At 42.3% G+C, this 27,396-nt stretch overlaps 2 protein-coding genes across 9 annotated transcripts in view; one reads left to right on the top strand and one right to left on the bottom strand.

Annotated features, from left to right (window-relative positions):
• Positions 1-2,881: 2,881 nt before the first annotated feature.
• Positions 2,882-12,603, top strand: Kctd6 (potassium channel tetramerization domain containing 6). 7 transcript variants are annotated; one of them, XM_021230832.2, is made up of 6 exons: positions 3,083-5,259; positions 6,557-6,582; positions 7,015-7,125; positions 7,813-7,988; positions 8,736-8,805; positions 11,240-12,603. In XM_021230832.2, exons 5-6 carry the CDS (start codon positions 8,779-8,781, stop codon positions 11,924-11,926), a joined length of 714 nt encoding a protein of 237 aa, XP_021086491.1. In that variant the 5' UTR covers positions 3,083-5,259; positions 6,557-6,582; positions 7,015-7,125; positions 7,813-7,988; positions 8,736-8,778; the 3' UTR covers positions 11,927-12,603. The 7 variants fall into 7 exon arrangements, with proteins under 7 accessions (XP_040603489.1, XP_012973440.1, XP_012973442.1 ...); XM_013117986.3 differs by lacking the exon at positions 7,813-7,988 and having other exon boundaries at positions 3,082-5,259; XM_021230829.2 differs by lacking the exon at positions 6,557-6,582 and having other exon boundaries at positions 3,083-4,746; positions 7,015-7,988.
• A 1,772-nt stretch (positions 12,604-14,375) lies between these two features.
• Acox2 (acyl-CoA oxidase 2) overlaps positions 14,376-27,396 on the bottom strand; it is a 30,961-nt gene continuing 17,940 nt past the window's right edge. For both annotated transcript variants that reach the window (XM_040747554.1, XM_005076382.3), the window contains 3 exons: positions 26,520-26,737; positions 17,712-17,844; positions 14,376-14,693 (listed from right to left, as the gene is read on the bottom strand). In XM_040747554.1, coding sequence (XP_040603488.1) covers positions 14,631-14,693; positions 17,712-17,844; positions 26,520-26,737 — 414 coding nt within the window. In that variant the 3' untranslated portion in view covers positions 14,376-14,630. The remainder of the gene's footprint in view (positions 14,694-17,711; positions 17,845-26,519; positions 26,738-27,396) is intronic.

Below are 27,396 nucleotides of genomic sequence, written 5' to 3' on the forward strand. Positions count from 1 at the left end.
AAAGGCAGGTAAATCCTGAGCAGGTAGAGGAGGGTTTCCAGGAGATCCATTGAAGATTCAACATTCTGTCATGTGGGAGGTGAGGTACACCAACCAGCAGTAGGGTAAGGGATAACTCAGATTGACAGGCTGAATTCCAACAGGCAGGTTTTTCAACTGTGGCTTTCTTTTCCCCTTTGTCTTCTTGCAGCCTGTTGGTCTGGATTCCCTACGGTAGCATTTGTAGCTGCTATGGTAACAGCCTCTTCCAGGCTAACCCAGCCATGGGGCAGACAAGACCATCCAGACTCTCTTCAGCACAGGAGCCTTGACACCTGGAGGTTCCCAGGAATCATTGGAGTGGAGTGTGGGTGTATGGGTGGGATTTGCCAGCCAGGAGCTGGTGTTCCCTTACAGGCTGGTACCTCTGAGCTGTGTGCAGAGTCAAATAGTTTCCAGGGTAACCTTCCATCATCAATCCCTAACCAAGAGCTCTGGATGATTTACAGGAGTACTGAACTACACAAAACCTCAGTCACAGAGAAGCCTCTCTGCTGTGAACAATCACTTCTTAGTTTAAGAGTCTCAGGTTACTTTGATAGCAAAACCACAGAAGGATAGAATAATATACAAAAATAGGCCTATCTCTTTCATACCATGGAAGCAAAAAACTCCTAATAAAATATTAACCACCAAAATCCAGCAGTATTGTTAAAAAATAATACGTCACCAATAATGCATGGATGGTTTAACAACAGTTCAAGACTGGAACTCATTAAATTAATACCCATTCATAGCAAACAGATGCTTCCTAACTCTACAAAGATTCTCTGTCAGAACTAAGAACCAACACCACACTTAGTGGTGACATTCTAAAATCAAAAGGACAACATAACAATGCCTATTGTCATGGGTGGTATTCAGCTCAATGTGGGCAAATTTAATCAGCAGACAAAAAGGAAACAATTAGATAAAGTCCAGACAAAAGCTATGAATTGCCATTACTTTTGTACTCTATGGTTATTTATACAGAAAATCTAAACACACTTCAAGTCTTATTAAAACTAAGAATTAAGTTTGCTGGATAAAATGCTATTATACAAAAATACCAAAGTCACTTCAATGAATTATACATTTGGAAATGCCATTTATAATATCTATATAACCTTTGAGACAAGAATGATCAGACTTAGCTGAGTGTGGCACACACACCTCTAATTTTAGCACTCAGGAGGCAGGAGGATCTCTGTGAGTTTGAGGCTAGCTAGGTTTACAGAGTGCCAGGACAGTCCAGTCTACACAGAGAAATCCTGTCTCTAAAAGAATAAGTCACTGATCACTGACATTTTTAGACTGTTACCTTGGAACACTATATTCAATGGTTTATCCTTCGACTTTTTTCTATGAATATTCATTAAAAATTAACATTAGCTGGGTGGTGATGGTGCAGGCCTTTAATCCCAGAACTCTCAAGGCAGAGGCAGGCAGATCTTTGGAGTTCAAAGCCAGTCAGAATGAGTTCTAGGGCAGCCAGTGCTACAAAGAGAAACCTTGACACGAAAAAACCAAAACCAAACCCAATCACCTTCCACCCCCCTCAAACAAACAAACAAAAATCAACATTAGGACACTGCATGCATTATTTTGTATACTGATTTGTGTAAGCATTTTCCTGTATCCTTACTTCGTTTGTATTTTCACTTAGTGAACATGTCAACATAGCCCTCCATTATGTTGAAGTCCATGTTACTTATTTAACCTATCAATTTGATTTTTGGAAAAAAATCAAATGTTAGGTATGACCCTTGGTGATCATTTTCATAAAAACTAGATTCCAGAACCACCTCACAAACAAGCATATGTATAAACCAGGTGAGTTTCTGTTTTGTTCTTTTGAGACAAAGTCTCATTATGCAGCTTGGCTGGCCTGGAGCTTTCTATGTTGACCAGGCTAACCTAGAACTCACAGGAGACCGTCTTGTCTCTGACTTTTGCTGGGATTGAAGGCATGCACCACCTTTACCACACCAAGCCCAGGTGAGTTTCTAAGGCTAGTGGTTTTTCACACGAGTGAAAAACCCAGCTAACTGTAAGCAAACGGCTTCTGGATATCGTCTATGCAGAGTCCAATTAGCTCTACTGCCTTGGCCTCCCTGCTGAAGTGGGGACAGTATCCTTGCCTACCCCATCCAGGTCATGCTCTTTTGAGGTTTTGCATATGATGATATAGCTCTGCCCTTCAACTGGCTGATCTCCGCTTCCCAAAAGGCCGGATAGGTGGTCCCTCGCAGTTATTAATTTACAGAACGGCCTGCCTACATATAAGACCAGGAGGGTTTTGAAAGCAAGAGTTCGTCCCTCTTTCTCCACGGCAGCCTTCTAGTTGGGCCCCTCCCAGCAGGATTCGAATTTGTCTTGTTTTGTCTACTGGCTGCTTTCTTGAGTCTCGGAACTTGCTTCGGTCTGGGAGGATGCTGCACTCCCCAAGCCCAGCACGCGATGAGCTCCGTCAATTTAGTGAAAACAGCTGGGGAGAAACAGCTGCAGGGACTGGCAAGGCCGTGGCACGCACAGAAGACACCACCCACAGCTAGGAGGACTACAGCCTGAGCGCGGAGGCGGAGTTAGGGGCGGGGTCTGGGCGGGGCTCCCAGAGGGAGTCCTGTGCGGGGCGGGGCTAGGGACGGGCCAGAGGCGGGGCTTCGGCGCTGCAGCAGAGCCCTCCTGACCACGCCGACCAGGCAGCGCCCCGAACGCCCGCGGCCGCCCGGCTCCCCGGCCTCCGCCTCACGCCGCCGATAGGGGGCATCCGCGCTCTCGGCCCCGCGACTCCACTGAGAAGGCGCCGCCCGCGCCGGGCAGCTGGAGCCGCAACTCCGGGCGCCGGCTCAGTCGTCCCCGCCGCCGCCGCCGCCGCCGCTGACGCTGCCGCCGGGCGCAGGCTCGCTCGCGCTCTGGGCCGCCGGCGTCTCCCGGCCGGGTCGCCGTTGCGCTCGCGCAGTGAGTGGGGCGGGAGCCGGGCCTGTGGGGCTGGGGCTGCGGGAAGTCGGGCTGAGGAGGACGGCGGGTGGCGGCCGCGCGTCCCGGGGCTGGCACGAGCCCGCGGCGCGGCCTGGGCGGGGGACTTCGGGGACGCGCGGCCGCCGCGGACTCCGAACTCCGGCTCGGGTTCGGGGCTCGGTGCTCGTGGCCGGCCGGGCTTGGCTTGCGGGCGACCGTGGAGTGCGGCCCGGCCCGGGATCCCCGAGCTCTGCGCGGAAAGGATTATTTTTTGGAGAGTGGCGCTTATTAGTCGGCACTGCCCTAGTTTAGAGCCCTGCCTTTGGGGTTTTCTGCTCGGATTGCAGCTTTCTCCTGGGATTTCGGGATGTCACGGCGTTTTAGTGTTGGGTGTCAGAGGGGATCCTTGGCGAGGTCGTGGAGAGCCCCTGCAGCACCTGATTGGCGATGGCAGAGGAGACTGTGTCTGAGGGTGGGACAGAGAAACGAAACGTGACTGAGATCCTGTTTGGATATTCTGCTGAAGTTGTCATGTTTCTGTTCAGTACACAGCAAGTTGATAAACCGGGTTGTAGTTATTTGGTGATGCAAGGTGTTTGACTGACAAATAGACCTGGGGTGATCTGGTTTGGCTAAGAATGTTTGGAATATCCCAAGTATCTGTCTCCAACGTATCCCTCTTGGCAGGCTCATCTTTTACTCTGTTGCAAATATTCAAGTATAGGAATAATGCTGCGGTAACACAGGCCTGAAACCGAGAAGTGTTTTCAAAAGAGCAAAAGTCCAGGTAGGCAGATAGGTAGCGTGGGAGAACTCACCCTTGAAAACCAGTTACCCTCACGGATTCTTAGTTTTTTGTAATGTCTCAGATAGGAAGATAGCCATAGATGATGCCATCTATAAGGTTTGTGGTTCGAATTTTCTTAAAGCATGTTTTAGGGAAAGCAGTATCACATAAAGCAATGCTATGGTCATGCCTTTGATCTTTCAGTGTATCTTGGATTTTAGTAGCTGGGGTCTATTTTAAATGGATCACATATACTCGTGTTCTGCTTAACTTGGAGACAACCCTGAGTCATGCTTTGTAGAAGTTACGGAGCTCACGTGTCTGTTGTGTCTGTGAGTGCTGGGACATGCTTTACCTTTACTTATTACCGTCGCTGCAGCCGCTATGGGAACTCCTGGGAAAGGAGGGCCTGGGCGATTGGGAGCACAGACCGAACTTTCCCTGACTTTCCTCAGGTTCTCGTTTTCTCATGGTTAGCCCTTCTCTGCTGGGAGGGTGCACAGTGACTTCGGAAAGTCATTGCTGCCCTGCCAGCCAGTTTTTTACCTAGCTGTGTTTACTTTGGGGAAGGTCATAGTAGCCCATTTTAGTGGAAACTGAGGGGCAGTGGGATTTTATGATTTTTTTTTCTTTTTGGATTGTGTCAACACTTTAGCTGCAGAGTTTGTGTTCTTTTGGTTTGATACTTTAGATAATTCATAATTTTTTGTAAGACTGTCTTTCTGCCTTCAGCTCTTCTAGCCCACATGGTTGAGAGAGGAGAAAAAGAAAAAAAATCCATCTCTGGTTTAGTTTATCGGTAATTTAGTTTTACGATCCCATTATCCTATGTGTTTGGCAACTTGTGCTGGCCTGTATGTGGATATTAACTCAGAGGACTCCTTTAGATGCCACTGAACCAACTACTATAAAAAGTATTTCACTTTCAAACACCCACGTTCCCAAGAACAGAGAAAGTCAGTACAAAGGCAGTTTGGAAGGTAAGTATAAGTGGAGAAAATTTCCTGAGTCTTCATTTTGGGATGCCAGGCACAAAGGTCTCAGTAGAAAAGCACTTGAAGGGGCCACCCAGAAACACTGGGAAGGAAGTGGTTACAGTGGTATCATTACTCCTTCAAATTTGGAGGTTTGTGTTACAGCACATATGGGAGTAGGACTTCTGCCCTGGGGGAGCCTCAATCTATAGCAGAAGTAAGTCTAGAATATTTGTGTTAATTTACCATAGCCCCTAACGGCAGCTCTGCTGGAGTAAGAAGGATACCATTGGGGGTTCTCAAATGCTTTTAAGTTGTTAGCTTACTGACTTGTGCATTTTTCAGATTCACTGGGGCAATCAGTTCATAATGTCTTTCAGGCTTCTAGAAATTCTTCCGGATATATTTTTCTTAACAACCTGCTAGCATGAATTGACACCATAACCTTTGAAGCCTAAGCATAGGGAACTTCAGGGTCGCCTTACAGTCTCTGGGCCATGAATTTTATTTGTATCAAAGGTAAGATATTTTCAGGTGAACTGATTTTACAAAGCCAAAAGGCCTTTCTTTGAACTTTATAAATGTTTGGTTGTAGTCACTGCCCTAAGAAGGATCTTTAGTGAGGGAAATACCTTTAAGGGAATGTTATGAGGGATGTCTCACAGATTTTCTGAAGAAGTATTTCTTGACGTTGCCCTCAAGTAAAACAGGCCTGTTTGGTGCCCACTTCAAGGCCGTCTTTTGCCTGGCTTGTGGTTATTTAAACTTCTCATTAAGTCCCCTCTTGAGATTGTGTTGGATTGGAGAGAAGATGAAAAGGAAATGAGTTGTTAGCACCCGTGGGAAAGGGTTCAGTGGGAGAGACTGAAGCTGTTGTGGAAAGTCTTTGGGGTTGTGTTTTATCGAATCCATGTCTGAGATGTCTCTGATAGTCATCAGTTCGGAGCCCGGCTGTTGGGTAAGCAAGAGCCTTGCCTCGCTCCTGTCACTAACTTTTCATAGAGATGCTCCACCCCAGCAGATGTTTACAGGCAAGGCGTGAGACCAGTTTCAAATGAATTGAGACTACCTTTTTTTTTGCTTTTTGAGTTTATTTGTGAAGAGTTTATTATTATTTTTTAGGTATCTTAATTATATTGGAAGTAACTAGTAGTGACTGTCTCATTTTATTTTGATGTATCTTACATACAAGTATAAGACTCTGCGATCCTGGCCTTGAATTACAGAGCTAGCTTGATAGTAAAAGGCACACATCAGAGCATGAGTGCCTCCAACCCCCCCACACACAAAGAAAGTGGGGGAGGGAGGGAAGGAAGGAAGGAGTGAGTGAGTGAGTGTATATTCCCACGACTACTTTCCTTGATTATTAAGTTTGACATCTGTTACGAGTTTGTAGCCAGACCTTGGCTTTTGCTGTGGAAGAGATTCAGAAGCATCAAAAAAAATTTGTTTTGCTGTTTTTTGTTTGTTTGTTTTTTTGTTTTTCGAGGCAGGGTTTCTCTGTGGCTTTGGAGGCTGTCCTGGAACTCGCTCTTGTAGACCAGGCTGGTCTTGAACTCACAGAGATCCACCTGCCTCTGCCTCCTGAATGCTGGGACTAAAGGTGTGCGCCACCAACGCCCAGCTTGTTTTGCTGTTTTAATGTTTGCACAGAAAGTTATCTTGTTTTGATTTAAAAGTGAAGACATAAATATGAAAGGTTAGTCCTGGCATAGTAGTGGTGACATTTCTGTCTGATAATTTTCTTATGTTTTGGCCTTCCATTCTTCACGAGCCATTTGAATGTTCATGAACTGGGATTCTTCCTTTGCTTAAGATGGACAGCAGCCATCAGTCTCACTAGTGAGTAGTTCTTGCCATTTTCATTTAGTAGTGGAAATTTTTTCAGACTCATTATGACTAGTTAGCCTAAGTTTTTGTAAAATTGTAAATAAAGTGCCAGGTAGATGGGGTTAATAGTTGGCTATGGGGGATGTAAAGTTGATGCTGTTCAATTTCTTGTTTTGTTTTGTTTTTGTTTTTTTTTTGGATTTTGTTCTTTGAATGTCTACTATCGGAGGGGCTTTTGGAAAACTCTAGACTAGGAGTCAGAAAACACAAGCTTGTCCAGGTGTCCCTGCCTCTTTGTTTTATAGCTAACTGGGTGTGCCACCAGAGGAAAGACTGCTACATCTGCCTGACTCGAGAATCCCTTCTCAGGCTGTGCATTTTCTCCCAGTGTTCCACTGAGTGAGCTATCTTCTGAAGCCCTACATTTTCCCATTTGGAGTCTAGGTCTCTTCCTCCCGAGGACTCCACCAGTCCATCCTACTGCAAAGCAGTTTGGAATTACATTGTGGGCTTCAGGTGTTGCATGTTGCCTTTGTAGACTGAAAACTCCACGAGGTCAGTGTTATACTTCCTTCTTCCTGTGTATCTGTATCTCACATGGACTCCCTCGCCCCATGATAGGGGACCTAAGATAAATTTTGTCTGAATGATTACTAAGGCACTGGGGAAAGAATGCTTTGAGTTTGGGGAAATGCCTTTTAACTTACTCCATCACTGATTTGTTGTTATCAGTAATGACACCAAAACCTTCCACTTCCGTCCATCAGTTGGGCTTTGCGGAGTTAAGTCAGAGAAAGAAAAGGTAAAACAGCTCTGGGTTTGCGTCTGTTCCATCTCACTATAGCACATGGAGGCCTGACCACCCCTACCTCGCTGCTGAGGGTAAAGGATGACAGCTGATGCTTCTGTCAGTCCACATTTTAGCTTGTTTGCTTTGAAGAATTTGTAAAGAAAGGTAGCAAAGTAGCTGCTGCAGGCTCTGATTTCAGCCCCTGCTGTGCTATGCAAATGTTCTCTCCATGCCTGAGTGACCTTTTGAGAAAGAGCCTTTGTCATCTTCTGTAGCCAGGGCTTGCTCTTGTTCTGAAAATGCGGACCAGATTCCTCTAAAAGTGGGGGGAAAATGGATCTTCAAAGACCACACACAAGGCTGGGGCTTTTCTTGGGTGTAGGATGATAGATCCAAGCTTCTTCGCATCTTTGCTAGCAGCTTTGAAATTTACTCTGCAGTTTGCTTTGCAGGTTCATTTTGGGAACAGAGTGTGTAAGCGGGAACTGCCAAGGCAGTTCAGTAGCTGCGGAACAGTGGCATGCCCTGGAATTGGCCACAAAAGCAAAGCCGCATCGTTAGCACATGGGCCTTTGCTAGTGGCCTAAGGCTGGCTCTCCATGGTGCTGGCTGAGTGGCCCTCAGCCAGGTCTGTAAGGTTCTTTTTGTACCGAATTGTACCTTAACAGCTTAAATCAGTTTCTGTCTGTTTTGATTAATGTGCAAAGAGAAATACTTCATTATTAAGTGTGATTGGTTTTTTTACATTATAAAATAATATCCTGGTGTTTTTCTCTTGGGAAGTGACCGTTACTTTTGAAGCTCATGATATTAAGTGCTTTCTGAGATGCTTAGTTTATGCCAACTGACCTGTTTGCTGATCCAAAGAAATTACCCCTCTTTTCCCTTAAATGACTTTTTTGATGTAGAGCATCTTTTAGGTCTGAATCGATGTAAGGTTGTAGACCTAATCATAACGTTCCTTGAAAATCTAAACTATTACATTTTCAGAGTACAGTGGCATCATTTGTCAGAGTTTTTATTATATGTGGTGGTGCATATGACTGTGTGTGTGGAAGTCAGAATACAACTTATAGAAGTCAGTTTTCTCTTTCCACCATGAGGATCCTGGGGATCAAACTCAGGTTTTCAGGTGCCCAGAGTGATAGACTCAGAATGGTCTTTCCTCTTTCTCCAAAAATAGGCTAGCTCTTGTGCCAAGTGGGCTCCAGGGGTAAGGACAAAGCATGGTATAGCTTTCTTCCCATATCTTTGTCCTGGTGTAGGTGCTGGGTGATCATATGTGAGCAGACTGTGAGGTTTGATCTTCTACATCAGGCAGAATAGCCTTTATTCTCCATTGTCATGGTGATGTGTTTGTTTTCTTCTTTCAAAGTCTTTCTGGCTCCTGAGCTCCCGAAGACGAAGTGCTGGAGCAGATGGATAATGGAGACTGGGGCTATATGGTGAGTGGGTCTTGCCGCACTTTGAAGGCTGACAAATAATTTTGATGTCTTTCTCTTTGCACATTTATAGGGTTATCTTGCAAGGATGAAAACTATGAATTTGTGCAGCTCCATCTAATTTGTGTAGATGTATTTGGAGTGGGCATTATTATTTGGCTTGACATTTTAGTAAAAGTCTTGCCGACAGTGGTGGTGCAGGCTTTTAATCCCAGTATTTAAGAGGCAGAGGCAGGTGAATTTCTGTGAGTTTGAAGTCAGTGAGGTCTACAGAGCGAGTTCCAGGGCAGGTTCCAAAGCTACACAGAGAAACCCTGTCTCAAAAAAATAAAAAAGACTCAACGAAAAATTCTCCAAATAACTTAAATTTCCTTATTTTATTTTTCTGATGTGTGGGTGAAGCAGTGAGTGCAGTGTTCTTGGAGGCCAGAAGAGGGCATATGTTCCCTAGAGCTGCTGTGAGCCACTCAGACATTGGTACTGGAAATGAAACTCAGGTCCACTGCAGTAGTACATTGCTTTTAACTCCTGACGTCTCTCTGCCTATTTATTAACCTACTTATAGCCACTAAAATCAGACAGACCATTATGCTTTGATCTTAGGTATATGTTACTTTTGAATTCCCTGTCCATAGAATGGAATTTCTAAAGGGCCTGGGGAGAATGGAATAGAAAATGCTTTGCTGTAGTAAAGGGATTAATAGGTGGAAGGAGTTTCTTCTTACTTGCAGTTTTCACATGTGTCCATGTCTCCCCATTTTCTTCTTCATCTGGTAAGAAATACTTTGCTTACTTAGAACATGAAGACTGACTTTTTTTTCTTAAATAAAATTTCTAAAGCTAAAGGTATGTTATTTTGAGAAGTTCCCTTCTCAGAATTAAAGGTCAGATTGCAACAATAGCATTACAAAAATATATGCACAATCAGATTGTGACATTTTGAAGTTGCTACCAGCCCTTGGGTATGTGGTAGTTTGGGGAGAGAATGTAGGCTAGATTGTGTGTACTAAACCTTACATATTTTCATTTAGTGTTGGGAACTTATTTCCTGGCATGGTGGCACAGGTCTGTAATGTCAGCACCTGGGAGTGCTAAGGTTTGTGGGTTTGTGGCCTGCTTTTATCTACATAGTAAGATGTTGTCTGAACAAAAACAAAAGCAAAAACCATAAAAGAAAAAGAAATCATAGGATGGTGGTGGCACATGCCTTTTATTTCAGTACTTGGGAGATAGAGATAGGAGGATCGCTGTGCGTTCAAGGCTAGCCTGGTCAACAGAGTGAGTTCCAGAACAGCCAAGGCTCCACAGAGAAACCCTGTCTCATAAAACAAAAAGAAAGAAAGAGAGTGAGTGAGGGAAAAAGAAAAAAAGAAATCGTTGCTTCCATGAAAAGAATTACTAAGATTGATTCTAACAAATTTTTTGTCTTTAAGATACTTTTGGGGGCTGGAGAGATGGCTCAGCAGTTAAGAGCACTTATGTTCTTGCAGAGGACCTGGGTCTGGTACCCAGCATCTAGCCTGTGGCTCACCACCATCGGTAACTCCAATTCCTAGATCCATCCATGCCCTTGGCCTCCATGAGGTTCACATACTTACAAGCAGGCAAAACACTCACATTCATTATATATATTTTGAAGCTGGGTGTGATGGTGCATACCTGTGATCTTAACACTAGGGCAGAGGCAGGAGGATCAGGAATTCTAGACCATCCTTAGCCACACAGTAAGTATAAGGCCAGTATATGATATGTGAAAGTTTGTCTCAAAAAAAAAATTACATCTTACCATTTCATGACTCATTTGAAGGAAAAAAAACCAAAATCCCCAAAGTTAATTGGTCTACATTATCAGATTATTTTTATTCTAGCTTCTGCTAAATTTAAACATTGGAATGTCTTGTCAAGTGTGATAGCACACACCTTTAATTCCAGTAGGGAGGAAGAGGGCAGGCAGATCTCACCAAAAACCTCTTCAGGTTTCTGGACTTGACTGTATGAGACTAAAGGTCACATCTGGCAGGAGTAGAGTAACTTTTAAAAGATTGGATTTATTTGATTTGAAAGCAAATGTTGGGGCTGGAGAGATGGCTCAGTGGTTAAGAGCACCCACTGCTCTTCCAGAGGACTTGGATTTAATTCCCAGCAACCACCTGGTGGCTCACAGCTATCTATAATAAGATCAGGTACCCTCTTCTGGCATGCAGGCAGGACGTTCTATACATAATAAATAAATCTTAAAAAAACAACATAAAAGCAAATGTTGAAGCCCTTCTCCTAAGTTTTATTATTGAAAGTAAAGCCATTTTGCACCATGGTTCTGCCAAATATATTATAGCTTGAAGAAGTCTTATCCTTGCTTATTGGTCTTGATATTCTTAATTTGTTGAAGCTAAGATTTTGAGGTTTCTATTAATAACTGTTTTTTTTTTAATTTCAGATGACTGACCCAGTCACATTGAATGTAGGTGGACACTTGTACACAACATCCCTTACCACATTGACACGTTATCCAGATTCCATGCTTGGAGCTATGTTTGGGGGGGACTTCCCCACAGCCAGAGACCCTCAAGGCAATTACTTCATTGATCGAGATGGACCTCTTTTCCGATATGTCCTCAACTTCTTACGAACTTCAGAATTGACCCTCCCCCTGGACTTTAAGGAATTTGATCTGCTTCGGAAAGAAGCTGATTTTTACCAGATTGAACCCTTGATTCAGTGTCTCAATGACCCTAAGCCTTTGTATCCTATGGATACTTTTGAAGAAGTTGTAGAGCTGTCTAGTACCCGGAAGCTTTCTAAATATTCCAATCCTGTGGCTGTCATCATAACCCAATTAACCATCACCACCAAGGTCCATTCCTTACTAGAAGGCATCTCAAATTATTTCACCAAGTGGAATAAGCACATGATGGACACCAGAGACTGCCAGGTTTCCTTCACCTTTGGACCATGTGATTATCACCAGGAAGTCTCTCTCAGGGTCCACCTGATGGAATACATTACAAAGCAAGGTTTCACAATCCGCAACACTCGGGTGCATCACATGAGCGAGCGGGCCAATGAGAACACAGTAGAGCACAACTGGACTTTCTGTAGACTGGCCCGGAAGACAGATGACTGATTATCAGCCCTGGGGAGAACTTCCTGTAAGCTCATGTTTTTGGGGGACATGGAAGAGACTGTTGTTCTTTTTTAAATCATAGTGTGCCCTCCCTTTTAATATTTATATTTATTTGAAAGCATTGAGGACCAGAAGGAAGTTTCATGTGTGGACAGTCTTCTCCCTGTTTTGTTCCCAAGTATGCATGTGCTGTTCAGAATCCAGAAACCTTTTGATAAAAAGAGATCTGAAAATCATTATGATATATAATCTGCCCTAACAGTGCTAAAATGATTTCTGATAATGTGGTCCCTAACTCAACTAGAAGGCTAAAAATATAGTAATGAAAGATTAAGCAGAGTATTCATGATGTCTTTGAAAAAAATCAGAATATCATGTAGGGTGAGCTCAATTCCAGACCAGTAGGCAGTAGTGTTTTAAAGGAAAACTGGTCAGTCATCTGCCGGTACTTGTTAAGGACTGCTTCCTACAGTTTTGACAACTGTTTCTTTCTATGCATATAAATCAAGCAACCAAATATCTGTAGCCATTGGAATGTCTGACTAGAAATATTTATATTGGATTCTCAATATAAAATGTCCCTGTGGTAGAAACCTTATGCCTGGTACAGTTTTATTCCCAAGTGTACTGTCTACCGGGAAAGAAAAATCTAATAAAAAATGGAGTATGAACATTAAGGGTTGTATTTATTGCTATATAATGGGAAAATCATATTCTTGGTCAAAAGTATGCATTGCCTATGTCTCAATTAAACCGTTTATAGCACATTTGTAGTAGAGTTGATAGGACTCAGTGGAACCTCAGATTTTAGTTCATAAAGCCAGCTGTGTCTCTGGAGATAAGTAGTTTTGTCTAAAGAGTAAAAAACCATTTTCAGATAGGATTTACAGTGAATATTATCGGGTTTTCAAATGTCACAGCTATGAATGTGACTCACTCCAGCTTGTGCTACATACACATGGAGACAAAATTACTCCAGCCATCTTATTCTATTGTATTGTGGTAACCACAAATATATGTTTTTTGCTTTTTGTCTTTTTTTATCAAACTTAAGTTCAACTCTGAGAAGAAATAAATTGCAATGAAGGATCAGAAACACTTGGGAAAATGTATATACATTTACTTAGTTCACTGTTGTCTTGTTTCAGAGTTGATGTGATTCTGTTGCTTGAAAGTTTCTCATAGGCAGGAGTGTGTTAATTATGGTGAGACTATCTAGTTTGTGAACATTGTGTAACAAACTTCCTTGTTTTAAGGAAATTGTGGACTTCTGTGGTTTTATCCCTGGGGCAGACAAGATTATTTCTTCTGAGATTTCAAGATTCCTCCCTTTGAAAATAAGATGAAAATATTTATTTACATGTCTCCTTGAAAATTTAAGATTTGACAGATTACCCTCCCCCCCCCCACACACACACACACTCACACACAAGAAACCCGTAATTACCTCATATTCAAACTAGGATAATTCAGTGTTACTGACAAGTTGCTATAGTTCTGTATGTTAGTGAACTGGTGAGAAGAGGTTACTGTCTGGAACATTTGCTCCTGTTGTAAGTTTATATGTGGTTTCCTAAATGAAGACCCAAATCAGTCATGTGCCATGGGGCTATCTGAAGTCAACATGAAGTAAGATGATTTGGGTTCAGAACTGTTGTGGAGGGCTCTGGGTTAAGAGCACTTGCTACTCTTGTATGGGACTAGAATTTGGTGCCCAGCACCCACATCAGCAAGTCACAACTACCTGTAACTCCAGCTCTAGGCAGCTCTGACACCATTCACACACACACACACTTAAAAATAATATATATACATACATACATACATATTTTAAAGTTGTAGAAGGAGGAGTAATACTAGTTTCAATTTTGAGAAAAAGGAAAACTTCTGAGTTCTCTTCCTTGTCCCCATTCTCCCAAAAGGGAAGTTAGCTTTTGGCAAATTTTCTCTGGTTTACTAATTATTAGCATGTAAATGATTGCTTTTATATAAATAAAAGCAGCCAGCAGAATTCTTAAATTTTCCTTGTTTTTTCCCTCAGTCCTAGGGATTGACCGGGTCTTGTTCTTGTTAGTTAAGTAAGTGTTCATCACTTGGCTGCATTCCATGCCATAACTGTTTTATGTTGTTGTGTAATTGAAAACAAAATGAAGAATGTAGTTTGGTTATATTTGGATATATTGAGATAATCCTGTCTCTTTCTGAAGTCTTAAATAATTTTTACTGTGGAAGAGTTAACTTTTAAAAAGTGATATGTTGCATTCTGAGCCTTTATATTTTATTTAGATTATAGCACTTCCAGTTACCTTGGAAGGGCTACATGTGTGTCCTTGTAAGCTTGAGTGTAAATGCTACAAGTATTTTGTGGGCCACAGGGGTAGTAGAGTGCCTGCTGATATCACTCAGACTTTTCAATCTCAGCTTTCCCTAGATAAATAAACAACACAAGTAGTAACTAATGAGTTTATTGACTTTTGCTGTATTTAAAGTGAAGTTCCAGCATTTAACCAAATACATGCCACAAATGAACAAAGGATAATTTCAGACATACTCAAAAGTAGAATAATATGATGAACATTCATTCATGCTAACTTACTAAGTGAGTTGAACTAGTCGCTCCACCCTTTGCTTTAACTTTAATTCTTTTTATGTATATGCTATAGTACCACCATGATGCTTCTTGATCCTGAATACAGTTGGCTTTTCACAGCTTGGGTCTCCAGCTTTGTAGCAGGGGTCGGATGTATTTCCCATAGGCAGGGTTCTCCTATGTTTACAGGAATCACATTATTAGAACACTTCTAGAATTAATGACTTCACTTTAATATTTAAGTACTTCACTTTAAATGAGTGACACTGCCTAAGATTCTTTTTTGTTTGGTTTTGTTTTTTGAGACAGAGTTTCTCTGCTCTGACTGCCCTTAAACTCCTCCTTTGTAGACCAAGATGGCCTTGAACTTACAGAGATTTGCCTTTCTCTGCCTCCCAAGTGCTGGGATTACAGGTGTGTGCCACCACCACATGGCAGTTACCTAAGATTCTTAATTTTTCAAATTATTTTTAAAATTCATTTTGTGTGAACATATAGTAAACACTTTTCCAAAAAGCCTCCTTTCTTAGGCAGATTTTAAATTATGCACACAGGTGCCTGATTAAAAGAAAAAGCTACAGCTTATTCTTTGTTTTCAGAATTTAATACAAATAAAAGCCTTCACTATTTGAGGCTCTTTGAAATTGAACATGAACCACAAAGCGAGCAACCAGAAAGTAGAATCAGATGGGCAATATTCTGTGTCAGAACAGGCCCCATCATTGTCTAATGCAGTGTCTGCATTCTTTTTTTCCATAGCTAAACTCTAGTCTTCCGTACTATTTTCTTGCTTATTTCCTTCTCTTTTACAGTAAAACTATAAAGTCCTAGGGGCTGAAGAGATGTCTTAGAGATTAAGAGCACTGGCTGCTCTTACAGAGATCCTGAGTTCAGTTCCCAGCCACTGTATGATGGCTCACAAACATCTGTAATGAGACCTAGTGCCCTCTTCTGGCCTGCAGACATACATGCAGACAGAACACTGTGTAATAAATAAATCTTAAAAAATAATAAGATCTTTAACAAAGGTCTACATTTTATTCTCCATTGTTTCTTCAATACTAGCACACCACCATTGTGCTATAAATATTCTTTGAATGAATGGACCAGATGTGTTTAATACTTCTCACTGTTTCTTTAGCATGTTTTTACAATATAGTTATTGAGAGAATTGGATTCTTGCTGGGGCGAAGTGATGTGCATATGTAATCTTGGCATTTGGGAGCTAGGAGTTTAAGGCCAGCCTGGGCTACACAAGACCCTTAAACACTAAAATAAGGGGGTTCTTGGTTTGCAATGACCCCCGATGATTCCTTCTTGCTTCCATAGGGAGTCACTTGGATGTGAACAGGTAGAATCCTCTGTGCAATTTTCTAGATCAGCCAGAAATCCAAAAGTGGACATCACAGAGTACACCAGGGGAGCATGGCATCCTATTCAGGGAGAAAGTTCAGCACAGTGTGCTCCAGACAGGAGAGACTTCTTTGGAGCTAAGAATGCAGCCTAGCACATACCACGTTACATCCGGCATAAGAGCACCAGTGAAATATTTTCTCACTTGTACTTTGTGTTCACAGGGCATGTTTGAACATAGCTGCTGTTTTAACCTAGTTAAAATACCTGGAATGTACCTTTTTTCTATTACAATGTGTGCTGTACTTCACAACTATGGCAGATCAAAAAATAGACTTTGAAACTATTGGTGCTTTCTGAAGAAGTAGAAAGTATGAGATCATGTGGCTGTATATTAGCAGCCAACCACGTAAGATTTTGACTAAGTGGAGTCAAAGTCATCTATCCTCCCATTCCTAAACTGCCATGCATGAAAGAGCCACACTGCTGCGCCTGTCACTTAAAAAGGTAGCATTAGGCCGGCTGATGAGTACCTGGCATCTGGATGCACTGACTGCTTTTGTGTCATTATGTAGGTCATAAGAAGCTCCATCCTTGGCCAAGTAGAAGGAAGTGGAGACGAAAGCGCAGGAAGAAGTATGTCAGCATTTTACAGAATTGTTTCTACAAACCTGCCATGGTTTCCAGATTAAAGTGTTTTAGAAGGAAGAAAAACAAAATGACCCACTACAGTCGTTAGTAGCCACGAGGAATCCAGGGGAGTGGAGTATTTTCCTGTGTTGCCACTGAGCTATGTGTCTCAGTATTTGCTGACAGGTGAGCAGGGAGAGGTGTGATGGTTCTACGAAGTACCAATGGACGTTGGTCTCTCTTGAGACACGGAAAGCAGGCTGGATTGGGAAGGATTGCTTTGCTTTTATGCCAGGATTTAAACATTAGCGAGGACAGAGGAATTATCATTAGAAAAGCAATGTACTAGAAGTAGGTTAGCCATAGGAGCAGTGAATGTGTAGGTAAATTGTTTCTATTTCCTAAAACGATGTCTTCTTGTGGATGACCCTTGACTGAAATACATTGGCCTGTCTGACACCCGTTCTGGAGGTTATGACTTTGGATGATAGTGTTAAGCTAAGCTCTGATGTGTGACGGAATACAAACTGTCAAGAGCAAATCTAATATCACCTTGCTTGTGAGTGAAAGCCCGAGTGTTGGTCACTGCATTGTAAAGATATGTTTCTGAAGTTGGACTAAAGAGAAAGTTCACCAGTTGAAAAGCATTTGTTTATAAAGTCTACTATACCCAACACTGTGAAACAACTCATGTGTGTGCCTAAGATAGATGGGTCCCTTGTTGGAATCATCTGTGTCAAGTCTGCTTTTCAATATGGGCTCCCTAAATTAGAAATACATTACCGGTTGATGTTCTTAACTTTGCCTCGTGAGGCTGGGATAACTGGCAGTACCTCAAATTTTCTATCACCTCTGACTATGCACTTTTATCTGCATAAAATGGAGCTAAAAGGCTGAAAATAAGATGGTTTACCACTGCTATGATTTATCTTAGTTTTGTTAATGTAAAAGTCAGCTTGCTGCTATATGTGTGTGCCTTGGGTTTGTCAAGCCATGATTTAGAAATGAGCTGTGCATTTTGCTGATTTCAGTTCCTGCCAAACCGCACCCCTGGTTTCTTTTATGTACTCTCTGGAAGTATTTTAAACAGATGCTCTATGCCAAGTAATTTTCAACCCAAGCAGAATCGATTAAAATGGGAAAACATGGAGATGTTTTTACTGCTTGTTCTCTGCTCTTTTACATAATTTATAATGAGTTCCACTCAACTACCTTATTATTAGCTGGTGACTTCTTAGCCCATTCAAACAGACGTTCGTAGACATGTCCATCATAACAGCCGAGTGCCGAATTTAAACAATGATCCGTGAAGTCAAAAGCATCAGTTAAGAAGATTGCATCCTTCCTGAGAGAGGAGACAGACTATGAGCATTTCACCTTACTCTTAGGAATCTAATTGATCCGCAGGAAATAATTAGAAGTTGCATCATTATCTGCTTGAATAATTCATCTTTATTATTTAGGTTTTATTTTACTTTTTAAACCATTCTTTTTTTTTCTTTATTTGTATTTTATGTACATTGGTGTTTTGCCTGAATGTATATCTGTGTGAGGGTGTCAGATCCCCAGGAACAGGAGTCAAAGACAACTGTGAGCTGCCATGTGGGTGCTAGGAATTGAATCTGGGTCCTCTTGAAGAGCAGTCAGTGCTCTTAGCTACTGAGCCATTTCTCCAACCCGCTGGATTTTACTTTGTTTTATTTTGTTTTGTTTTTCGAGAAAGAGTTTCTCTATAGCTTTGGAAGCTGTCCTGGAACTCTCTCAGTAGACCAGGCTGGCATTGAACTCAGAGATCTGCATGCCTATTTGTAACTCCTAACCCTGCCTCTGACTCCCAAGGGCTGGGATTAAAGGCGAGTGCCACCACCAGCCCCTGGGTTTTACTGTTTATCAGTTATATATGCACAGGATAAAGAATCATAGAGTTCTTTAAGGTTTGTTATTTAAAAAAACAGGGCTTGCCTACTGGGCATAAAGTCCAAGATCCAATTCCCAACGCTGGAAAAAAATGAAAAAAATCAGCCAACCACCCAGTGTGTTGGTTAGTTTTTATCAACGTGACACCAACTAGAGTCACTTGGGAAGAGGGAACCTCTAATGAGGAATTGTCTCCATCAGATTGGCTGGTAGACATATCATTGGAGCATTTTCTTGATTAATGATTGGTGTGGGTGAGCCCAGCCTACTGTGGGTGGTACTATCTCTGGGCAGGTAGTCTTGGGTTGTATCAAAAAGGCAACTAAGCAATCCATGGAGAACAAGCCAGTAAGCAGCACTCATCCAAGCCTCATCTTCAGTTCTTGCCTTCAGATTCTGCCTTGAGTTCCTGCCTTGGCTTCCTGCAATGATTGACTATAACCTAAGAATCAATAAACCCTTTCTTCCCCAGGTTGGTTTTGGTCAGTGTTTTATTACAACAGAAAGCAATTAGTACACCTAGCATCTCTACTCCAGTTTTCTTCTCTTTAGCAACTTTGTTAGTCTTTTAGCTAATATTTACACAAATATCTCCTAATATTTTTGTGTAATGCTGGCAATTTTGTTTTCAAGACAGGATTTCTATGTGTAGCTTTGGAGCCAGTCCTGGAATTAGCTTTGTAGACCAGGCTGGCCTTGAACTCACAGAGCTCTGCCTGCCTCTGTCTCCAGAGTGCTGGGATCAAAGGCGTGCACCATCACTGCCCAGCTATGTTTGGGTTATTTTGGTTTGCTAGCAACTTCTTGATGTTTCAGATTTAGATGTTATTCACTGACAGTTATAAAAGCAAGGATTTCCTTTTTGGGGAGTAAAAGGGGACAAATCTTACCATGCGGTCCAGGCTGACCTGGAACTCTATGCAACCCAGGCTACTGCCCTCAGTGCCCCACCCCCGACTCATGATTGCTGGGATTACATGCATGCTCCACACACTTGGTTGGATTGGGCAGTTTTCTCTTTACCCCTATCTGCTCAAGCTCTTGCTTCTGCCTTTCTTACCTCCAAACATAGTTGCAATTTGTGACTAATTAATGTTCAGTGGGGCTGACATTGTGGTGACTGTGTAACATCAAAACATTTGAAGTGTCTGGATAATTAATCTAATTATATTTGTATGACTTAAAATTTTGTTTTGAGATAAGGTCTGGTTGATCTGAACTTCTTATGTAGCTCAACTTGGCCTCAGTTGTTTGTTTTTGAGACAGGGTCTCACTGTGTAGTTCTGGCTGGTCTAGAACTGTGCAGTGCATATGGAGGTCAGAGTTCAAGATGAAAGAATCAGTCCTTCCACCTGTGAGTCTTTGAGATCAAGGTTTCACCATCAACCTAGAGACTGAACTCACATTGTCAGTCTTGGCTTCAAGTACCTTTGCCCATCAAGCCATGGTATTGGTCTTTAATCCTGTTTTGGCAATAACTAATGAGCTGTACTTCTTGTTTAATGTCCTTTATGACCCTGGTGGTCTTGGTTCTCTCTGTAGTCAACTGAAGTTCCACAATCCATTATATTCTCTCCCTAAGAATATATCCAGCAATTTTTGTTCTTATGCTGGTGTAGCCCAGCTCACTCCTTGTTTTCACTGATTTTCTGCCACCACCCATGTGACAATGTATGACTGGAAAAACCAGCCTACACTGCTGTCCTAAGAGTTCAGGTAGCAGAGCCACAGTTTAGCAATCTTGATCCCTTGTTCACCTACCCACTCTCCTAGTGATTTTTCTCAGTCTCTTCCATCTTCAAGTATATAACACCCACCTCCCCTTCCTTACTAGAGTGATTTTGCATCCTATTTCACTGATCATGGACTTTCTGTGAGCATGGTACCCAGCCCTCCTTTACACGGGTCAACTCCAATCCCTGCCCCTAGTCTACCTACTTCTTGGTTCACTAGATGCTTCCAGACCTTACCTACAGGAGAAAGATTCTTTACCTTCCTGTACAGTGTCAGAAACCCCCTGAGATCATTCCATCAGTGTAGAAACTTGCTGTCATCTCTCTTAAGACAAGCTTGGTAGGGGGTGCTGGAAAGTACTCAGTGTTTAATAACAGTTGCTGCTCTTGTAGAGGACCTTAGTTTAGCTGATAGCACTCAGATGGTGGCTCACAATTGTCTGTGACTCCTCAGGCATTGCACAGGTGTGGTGCACTTACATGTGTGGAGGCATAGTTATAAAATTAGCAAGCACTTGGCTCCCCTCCTTTCCTTCATCTACCCTAGATCTTGGCTCCTCTTTTGACTGAGTCTGGGAGTATTTTGTCTGCTTATCTCCAGTTCTCTTGCTCTTTCTGGAGAGGACTGGGTTCTGCAGCAATTCACCAAAATAACTCTTGACTAGGTCTCCTTACTGTATTTGGAGGGTCCTAATACTTCTTATTCACTCACTCCTCAATGACATCATCTCCCTCGTGGCTTTAAATATCAGCCACATGCCATTGACTTCCAAATTTATCCCTCCTCTGTCACCTGCTTACTGGTTCCGTGCTAGATTTCTAGCAGGCTTTTAAAACGCACTGAATCCCAAAACAAAGTCCTGATCTTGTCTGTCGTATCTACCCTGGCCCTCCTGTAGCGTTCCCCTTTACGATAGATAAACGTCTGATTTCCTCTTCCTATCTTGTGCCATCTCTAATTGTCAGCAAAGACTGTTCTATTTTCAAAGCATGTCCAAGTTTTGCCTGCTTCCTGCCACATCAGTGCTCCACTCTGGACCAGTTCATGATCATCTCTTATCTGGAACACTGCATTGGCTTTCAGACCCATCTCATTGCTGCTATTTATTACTTTATTTATAATGGTTCGTTTGGGGGCTGTGGGTTAAACCAATAGCGTTATAAATATAAAGCTCCTGCTTTATATTATTCATATATATATATTGGGAGATAGCTCAGCTGATAAACTGCAGGGACCTAAGTTTGAGTCTCAGGATTTTGGGAGGGGGCACCGAGTGTTGTATTGGACATTTGTTTTTTATTTTGTTTTGTTTCTGAGACAGGGTTTCTTTGTGTGTAGTCCTGGCTGTCCTGGAACTCACAGACAGGGTTGGCCTAGAAATTGCAGAGATCCACCTGCCTCTTGAGGGCTGGGATTAAAGGCATTTGCCACCACTTAGCATGACATGTTTGTAATCCTATCCTGAGTAAGTGGGGACAGGCAGATCGCTGCTGGGCTCGCTGACCAGTCTATCTGGCCTGCTTGTGAGTTCCAGGCCAGTGAGAGATAACGGTCTCAAAAAAAAAAAACCCATTGGTGCTTGAGAAAGGACACCTGAGGTTGTGCACTGGTCTCTGGTCTTCACATGTGTACACAAAACAACAACAACAACAAACACACCTAAAACAAAACAAATAAAAACCCACAAAAAACAAAAGAACATGTACCTACCCCCCAGGCATGAATATACACAGGGTTAGGTTGTTTCAGGGTTATAGTAATTGTGCTGTGTTCATAAACTTCCCATTCTCTCTCTCCTCTCTCTCTCTCTGTCCTCCCTCTCTCTCTCTCTCCTCCCTCTCTCTCTCTCTCTCTCTCTCTCTCTCTCTCTCTCTCTCTCTCTCTCTCTCTCCCCCCCGTGGGGGGGCAGTTTGAGACAGGGTTTCTCTGTGGCTTTGGAGGTTGTCCTGGAACTCGCTCTATAGACCAGGCTGGCCTCGAACTCACAGAAATCCGCCTGCCTCTGCCTCCTAGGTGCTGGTATTAAAGGCGTGCGCCACCAATGCCTGGCTCAAACTTACCATTCTCACACACAGTAAAAGCCCAAATCTTTAGTCTTTGCAATCACATACCCATTCCTCCTGCGTCACTGCATACCCACACTCTCTAACCTTGGTCTTTTCCTCCACTCGGCCGTCCTTCCCCTCTTCTACTGCCTTGTTTCTGGCCTCTGGGTAGACAAGCCAAGCATTCTCCTTTCCTACCTCTGTGGCTTTTTTCTTTGTGCTCAGCTTGTCTGGTCCGTTTCTCCCGGCAGGCGGCCTGCTTAAATGCTTGGAGGTCTGGAGCTATAGCTCACAGGTAGAGGACCTGCCTAGCATGTTCAAGGCCGTGGTTAAATGCTTGGAGGTCTGGAGCTATAGCTCACAGGTAGAGGACCTGCCTAGCATGTTCAAGGCCGTAGTTAAATGCTTGCAGGTCTGGAGCTATAGCTCACAGGTAGAGGACCTGCCTAGCATGTTCAAGGCCATGGTGTTGATCCCCAACACCACACAAAAACTAAAACAAGAACATTTGAAATTCAATGCCGCTTCTGCCCCCCACCCCAGTGAAATCCTTACCTTCCTGCGAATACTTTTCTTCCCACATGTGTGCTTGTGTCGGGGGCCTGTCTCCTACTTGCAGCCACTATGGATCTTTCAACCTGAAACTCTGTATCTTTCATTCTAGGTAAATTTTCGTAAATTATTTTATTGATGATTTGTCACCTTTTGGCTTTCTTTGTCTTTTTTTCTTGATCTGTCTTTCACATGATAGACTGTGAATATGGGTTTTCTTTAAATATATACCTAAAAATTTTTATTGATTGGTCTTCTTTTTTAAAATTATTTTATTTTGTTTTGTTTCTTATATCCTCTGAAGTTACCATACGCAACTCCTTCACTGATGTTTCATTTATATGATCATTTTAAAAGTATTTTATTTTGTTTTGTTTCTTATATCCTCTGAAGTTACCATACGTAACTCCTTCACTGATGTTTCATTTATATGATCATTTTAAAATCTCAGAACTCTTTTCTGCTCTCTGATGATGGCAGATTTCTTATTTCATAGCTGCAGTATTTTGACCTTCTCAGCTCTTTGGAGATATTGATGATTTAAAATTTCTATTTCTAAGTTTTATTTTCCCTACAGGTTTATTTGTATCCTTTAAGTTGTCTTGTTCTTGCTTATTTGGGTCTCCTTCTTTTACCTAAGGGCTTTCCTCTGGTACATGGTGATCCCGAGTATCCGGTCTTAGCTGATAGTGGGGTGATAACTAGTCACACAAGCAGAAGCCTGTGTTTACTTTTTAGTGAGGTCACTGTGGGGTGAGCTGGATGGATGATAAGGGCTAAAAGAGGCTTGTGTCTTTAGCTCTGTCTCCTGGCTAAAAGAGGCTTGCGTCTTTAGCTCTGTCTCCTGGCTTCTTGAAGGACTATTTTGTCCTCTTCATACATGCAGGCCGCCAGCCTTCTAGGAACCAATGTGAAAAGTGCTTTTTATAGGACAGTCTTGTCCTCAGCTGTGCTCTCTAGTCTATGGCCTTGCTTTTTAGCAGAACAGGTTCAAGACGGGGGGAACTGGGAGTGTGGTACATTCTGTCACCTCACCTTTACCCCACTGTCAGTCCCAGCACTGTCCTGAGTTCGCTGCTGAACCTGTCTGCATGGTCAGTAGTGTCCTTCAACTGTCACGTTTCTTTGTCCTCCTCTCTGTGGGTTGATACCTTTAAATGTTTAATGTTTTAAGGGCTAAGGGGGTGGCCCCTCACTTGGTTGAATGCTTGCCCAGCATGCACAAAGCCCTGGGTTCAATCTGTAGCACTGCATAAAAACTGGGTGTGCTGGCTAATGGTGGTAATCCCAGCACTGGGAAAATGGAGGGCAGGACAATCAGAAGTTCAAGGCTATCCTTGACTGTATAGCAAGTTCAAAACCAGGGCTACATAAGACTCTGTCTCAAAACAAATATATATTTGACATTTATACTGATGTTTTAGGAGGGCTTCAGAAATGAATATGCATGTTCAGTCTGCCATCATTACTCAGAAGTCCATCCATCAGTGGAGGTTTTAAGCACCCCTTACGGTACTAAGACAGCCAGATCAATTCATTGGCCTCACACTGAGAGCTAGATTTGATGTCTCTCAGAAGCATCCTGTCCTTGATTTGTCATCCCTGAAATCTGAGGGAGATAGTGGCTAATCCAGGAAGAGAATGTTATGCTGAATTGATAAGAGCATGGAGTCTGTTTCATGAATAATTACCCTACAGCAAGAAAGTAAACTTAGGACCCAATGTAAGTAAATCAGTTTGTGGTTTGGAGGTATGTGTTGGCAGTTTGTGTCTCTGGAGCCAAGGCAAGCACTTAGAAAAGCAGAATGCAGATTAAAACACACACACACACACACACACACACACAAGCACACACCATGCTTATGAGGTGTTAATGGTTCTCTTTTGTTTCTGATTATCACCAGCCAAGCCCAAGTGGTTTTTTTTCATGTGTTTAAAAAATGCTAATCATTTCAGAAATATAGGCCAACTTGTGCTTGAACTGTGAGTAATAATTACACCCTTAGAAGTCCCATACTGGATCCTCCTGCATTAAGGTAAGTTTAAGACTTGGTATAATTGCCTTAGTTATACTTTTGACTACTTTTGTTTGTATTTTTATTTATTTACTTTGGTGGAGATGCCCATAGTATGTGCTTGAAGATCAGGGGATGCCTTTATGGAAGCTGGTATTAGCCTTCCACCACATGGGATCAAAGATTGTCAGGCTTAGTGGGAAGCTCTTTGACCCACAAGGCATCTCTCTGGCTCCATCTTTAGTGGTTCAACTGAACAAACATTTACTAGCGACTAGCTATCTGTCAGGTGATGATATATAGCCACGGGGGCTTGTTAATACTGAATTTTACAAACAAAAAGCATTTGGTTGAATGTTTTTAACCTCTTATGCAAACCTTTAAATTTAATTTAAAATCTTTTTACTGTTAATGAGAACTATTGGAAGTCCCAGGGGAAAAGTCACTTCCCTCCACATATAATAGGTATCATTTTTGCCCAGCAAGGTTTCAAAAATGTTGTACTCTCAAATTATCTCTTTTTTGTTTTATTTCATATTAGTAAATAATTCATAGTGTTTTAATACCTGTTTCTTCTATTTACCTGGTCAAGACAGACTTTGGTTTTGATGTGTTCTTTTTTATATTTATCTATTTATTTATTTATTTATTTATAATGTATACAGTGTTCTGCCTGCATGTGTGTCTGCAGACCAGAAGAGGTACCAGATCTCATTATAGATGATTGTGAGCCACCATGTGGTTGCTGGGAATTGAACTCAGGACCTCTGGAAGAGCAGCCAGTGCTCTTAACTTCTGAGCCATCTCTCCATCCCATTGATGTGTTTTTAAAGCAATATTTAGTTTATGTATAAAATAAATGTCAATAGTATCCATGACTCTAAATTGTATAGGATCAACTCTACATTTTAAAAGTATCTGTATTATTGGTTTACAAATCAGTACATGAAAGGATGTAAGGGAGTTAAAAAATATATATATACACATATATGAGACACGATTTCTCTGTGTACAGCCCTAGCTGTCCTGGTACTCACTCTGTAGACCATACTAGCCTCAAACTCACAGAGATCTGCATGCCTCTTCTTCCTGAGTGTTGGGATTAAAGGTGAGTGCCACCACTGCCTGGCATAAAATACATTTATTAAACTTAGTAAGAATTTGCTTAAGGCACAGTCAGTCATCAAAAACCTGAATAGGCATAGTGTATTCATAATTATAAATTCCCAGGCACCTTACCACACAGGTAAAGAACGCATGCTCAGTGGCCAGAAGCTCTGAATGTTCCCACCTCCCTTTCTGCCTAATCATACAAAGGTACAACAGTTGACTTTCATAAACCTAAGCTTCCTCAGTAGAACAGGAAGATGAAATCCAGTTCAAAGGCTGTATGGATTAAATGAAATGATGCATATAAAAGCTTCTAGCACACAAATACTCATTAAACACTGGTTATGATTAAAATTATTATTATTAGCACACCCATATATAGGAGCCTTGATTTTATTCTCATTCCTTACACACTGCTTCTTGCCAATGTTGAAGAGTTCAACCGAGGTAGCTAATTTACTCTTTAGCACTTTAATTTCTAATTTTCTCCTAATTCCTCTAATGTTTCTTTCATTAAGCCCTAATGCTTTCTGCTGGTATAATTGTGCTGGGTATAAGCCTGTCCAGACCCCAAGTTTGCACTGTCTTAGAGTGAGAAGCAACCTTTGCACCAGGGTCTAACATGGTTTCAAGTCCCAGTCACTCACCTGATCAAGGGAAGCAAGTCGAGAAAGGCTGTTCTAGCCATGTCCACTTGGGCCCCAGACAGGAAGCCATCATGAAGAAAGTCACCTGAGTTAGTCAGTATACCATGTAAAGCATAGAGGTCACAGAGGCACCGGAGCACCTGCTGAATCGCTGGCTCATTGTCCAGTTTCTCCACAGCTTCCTTAAAACTCCTCACGGTGATATAATAGCAGTGAGCCTACAAAGAAACAAAGATGCTCAGGCCACCAACTCTCATTCCAGCTCCACAGGACATTCCGGAAGCTGGGCAAGATGGTCCGAGTTAAGTGTAGTTATTTTTTGTCTTACTGGACCTTTTTGGTGGTGTGAGTGTGTGTGTGTGTGTGTGTGTGTGTGTTGGGGGCTGGGTGCACTATGAAATAGGGCCTTTGGATCCCTCATTTACTTGAGACAGCTTCAAGAGTATCAGAAAGTAGAAAGAAATGCCTGAGGCAGATAGGAGAACCAGCCCTATGATCATAAGAGTGGGGGAGCCATTTCTGACCCCCACCAGCTGCAACACTAAGCAGAGTGCAGAGTAGGCCCAGCACCCTGCTAGGGCAGCACAGTCAACACTAAGTGCAGGTATAGCTAAGCCAGCCCCAAAATTGTGATCATGGGAGAGCTGTCCCCATTTCCCGTATGGAAATTGCAATGAACACTTCCAAGTAGAGATGTATGGACAAAGGGGTATACAGGATCACAATGCAGCTTCCATGATGATCTTTCTAACCCCCCCAAATTGTTTTTTTTTTTCTCTTGAATTTCATTCTATTGCAGGGGGCGGGGAGTGCAGGGATAGAGGCAGATGTGAAGGGACAGGGAATGAATGGGAACAAGATATATGATGTGAAAAAC

The sequence above is a fragment of the Mesocricetus auratus genome, unplaced genomic scaffold, assembly GCF_017639785.1.
Source record: "Mesocricetus auratus isolate SY011 unplaced genomic scaffold, BCM_Maur_2.0 Super-Scaffold_100006, whole genome shotgun sequence".
NCBI classification, from domain to species: Eukaryota; Metazoa; Chordata; class Mammalia; order Rodentia; family Cricetidae; genus Mesocricetus; species Mesocricetus auratus.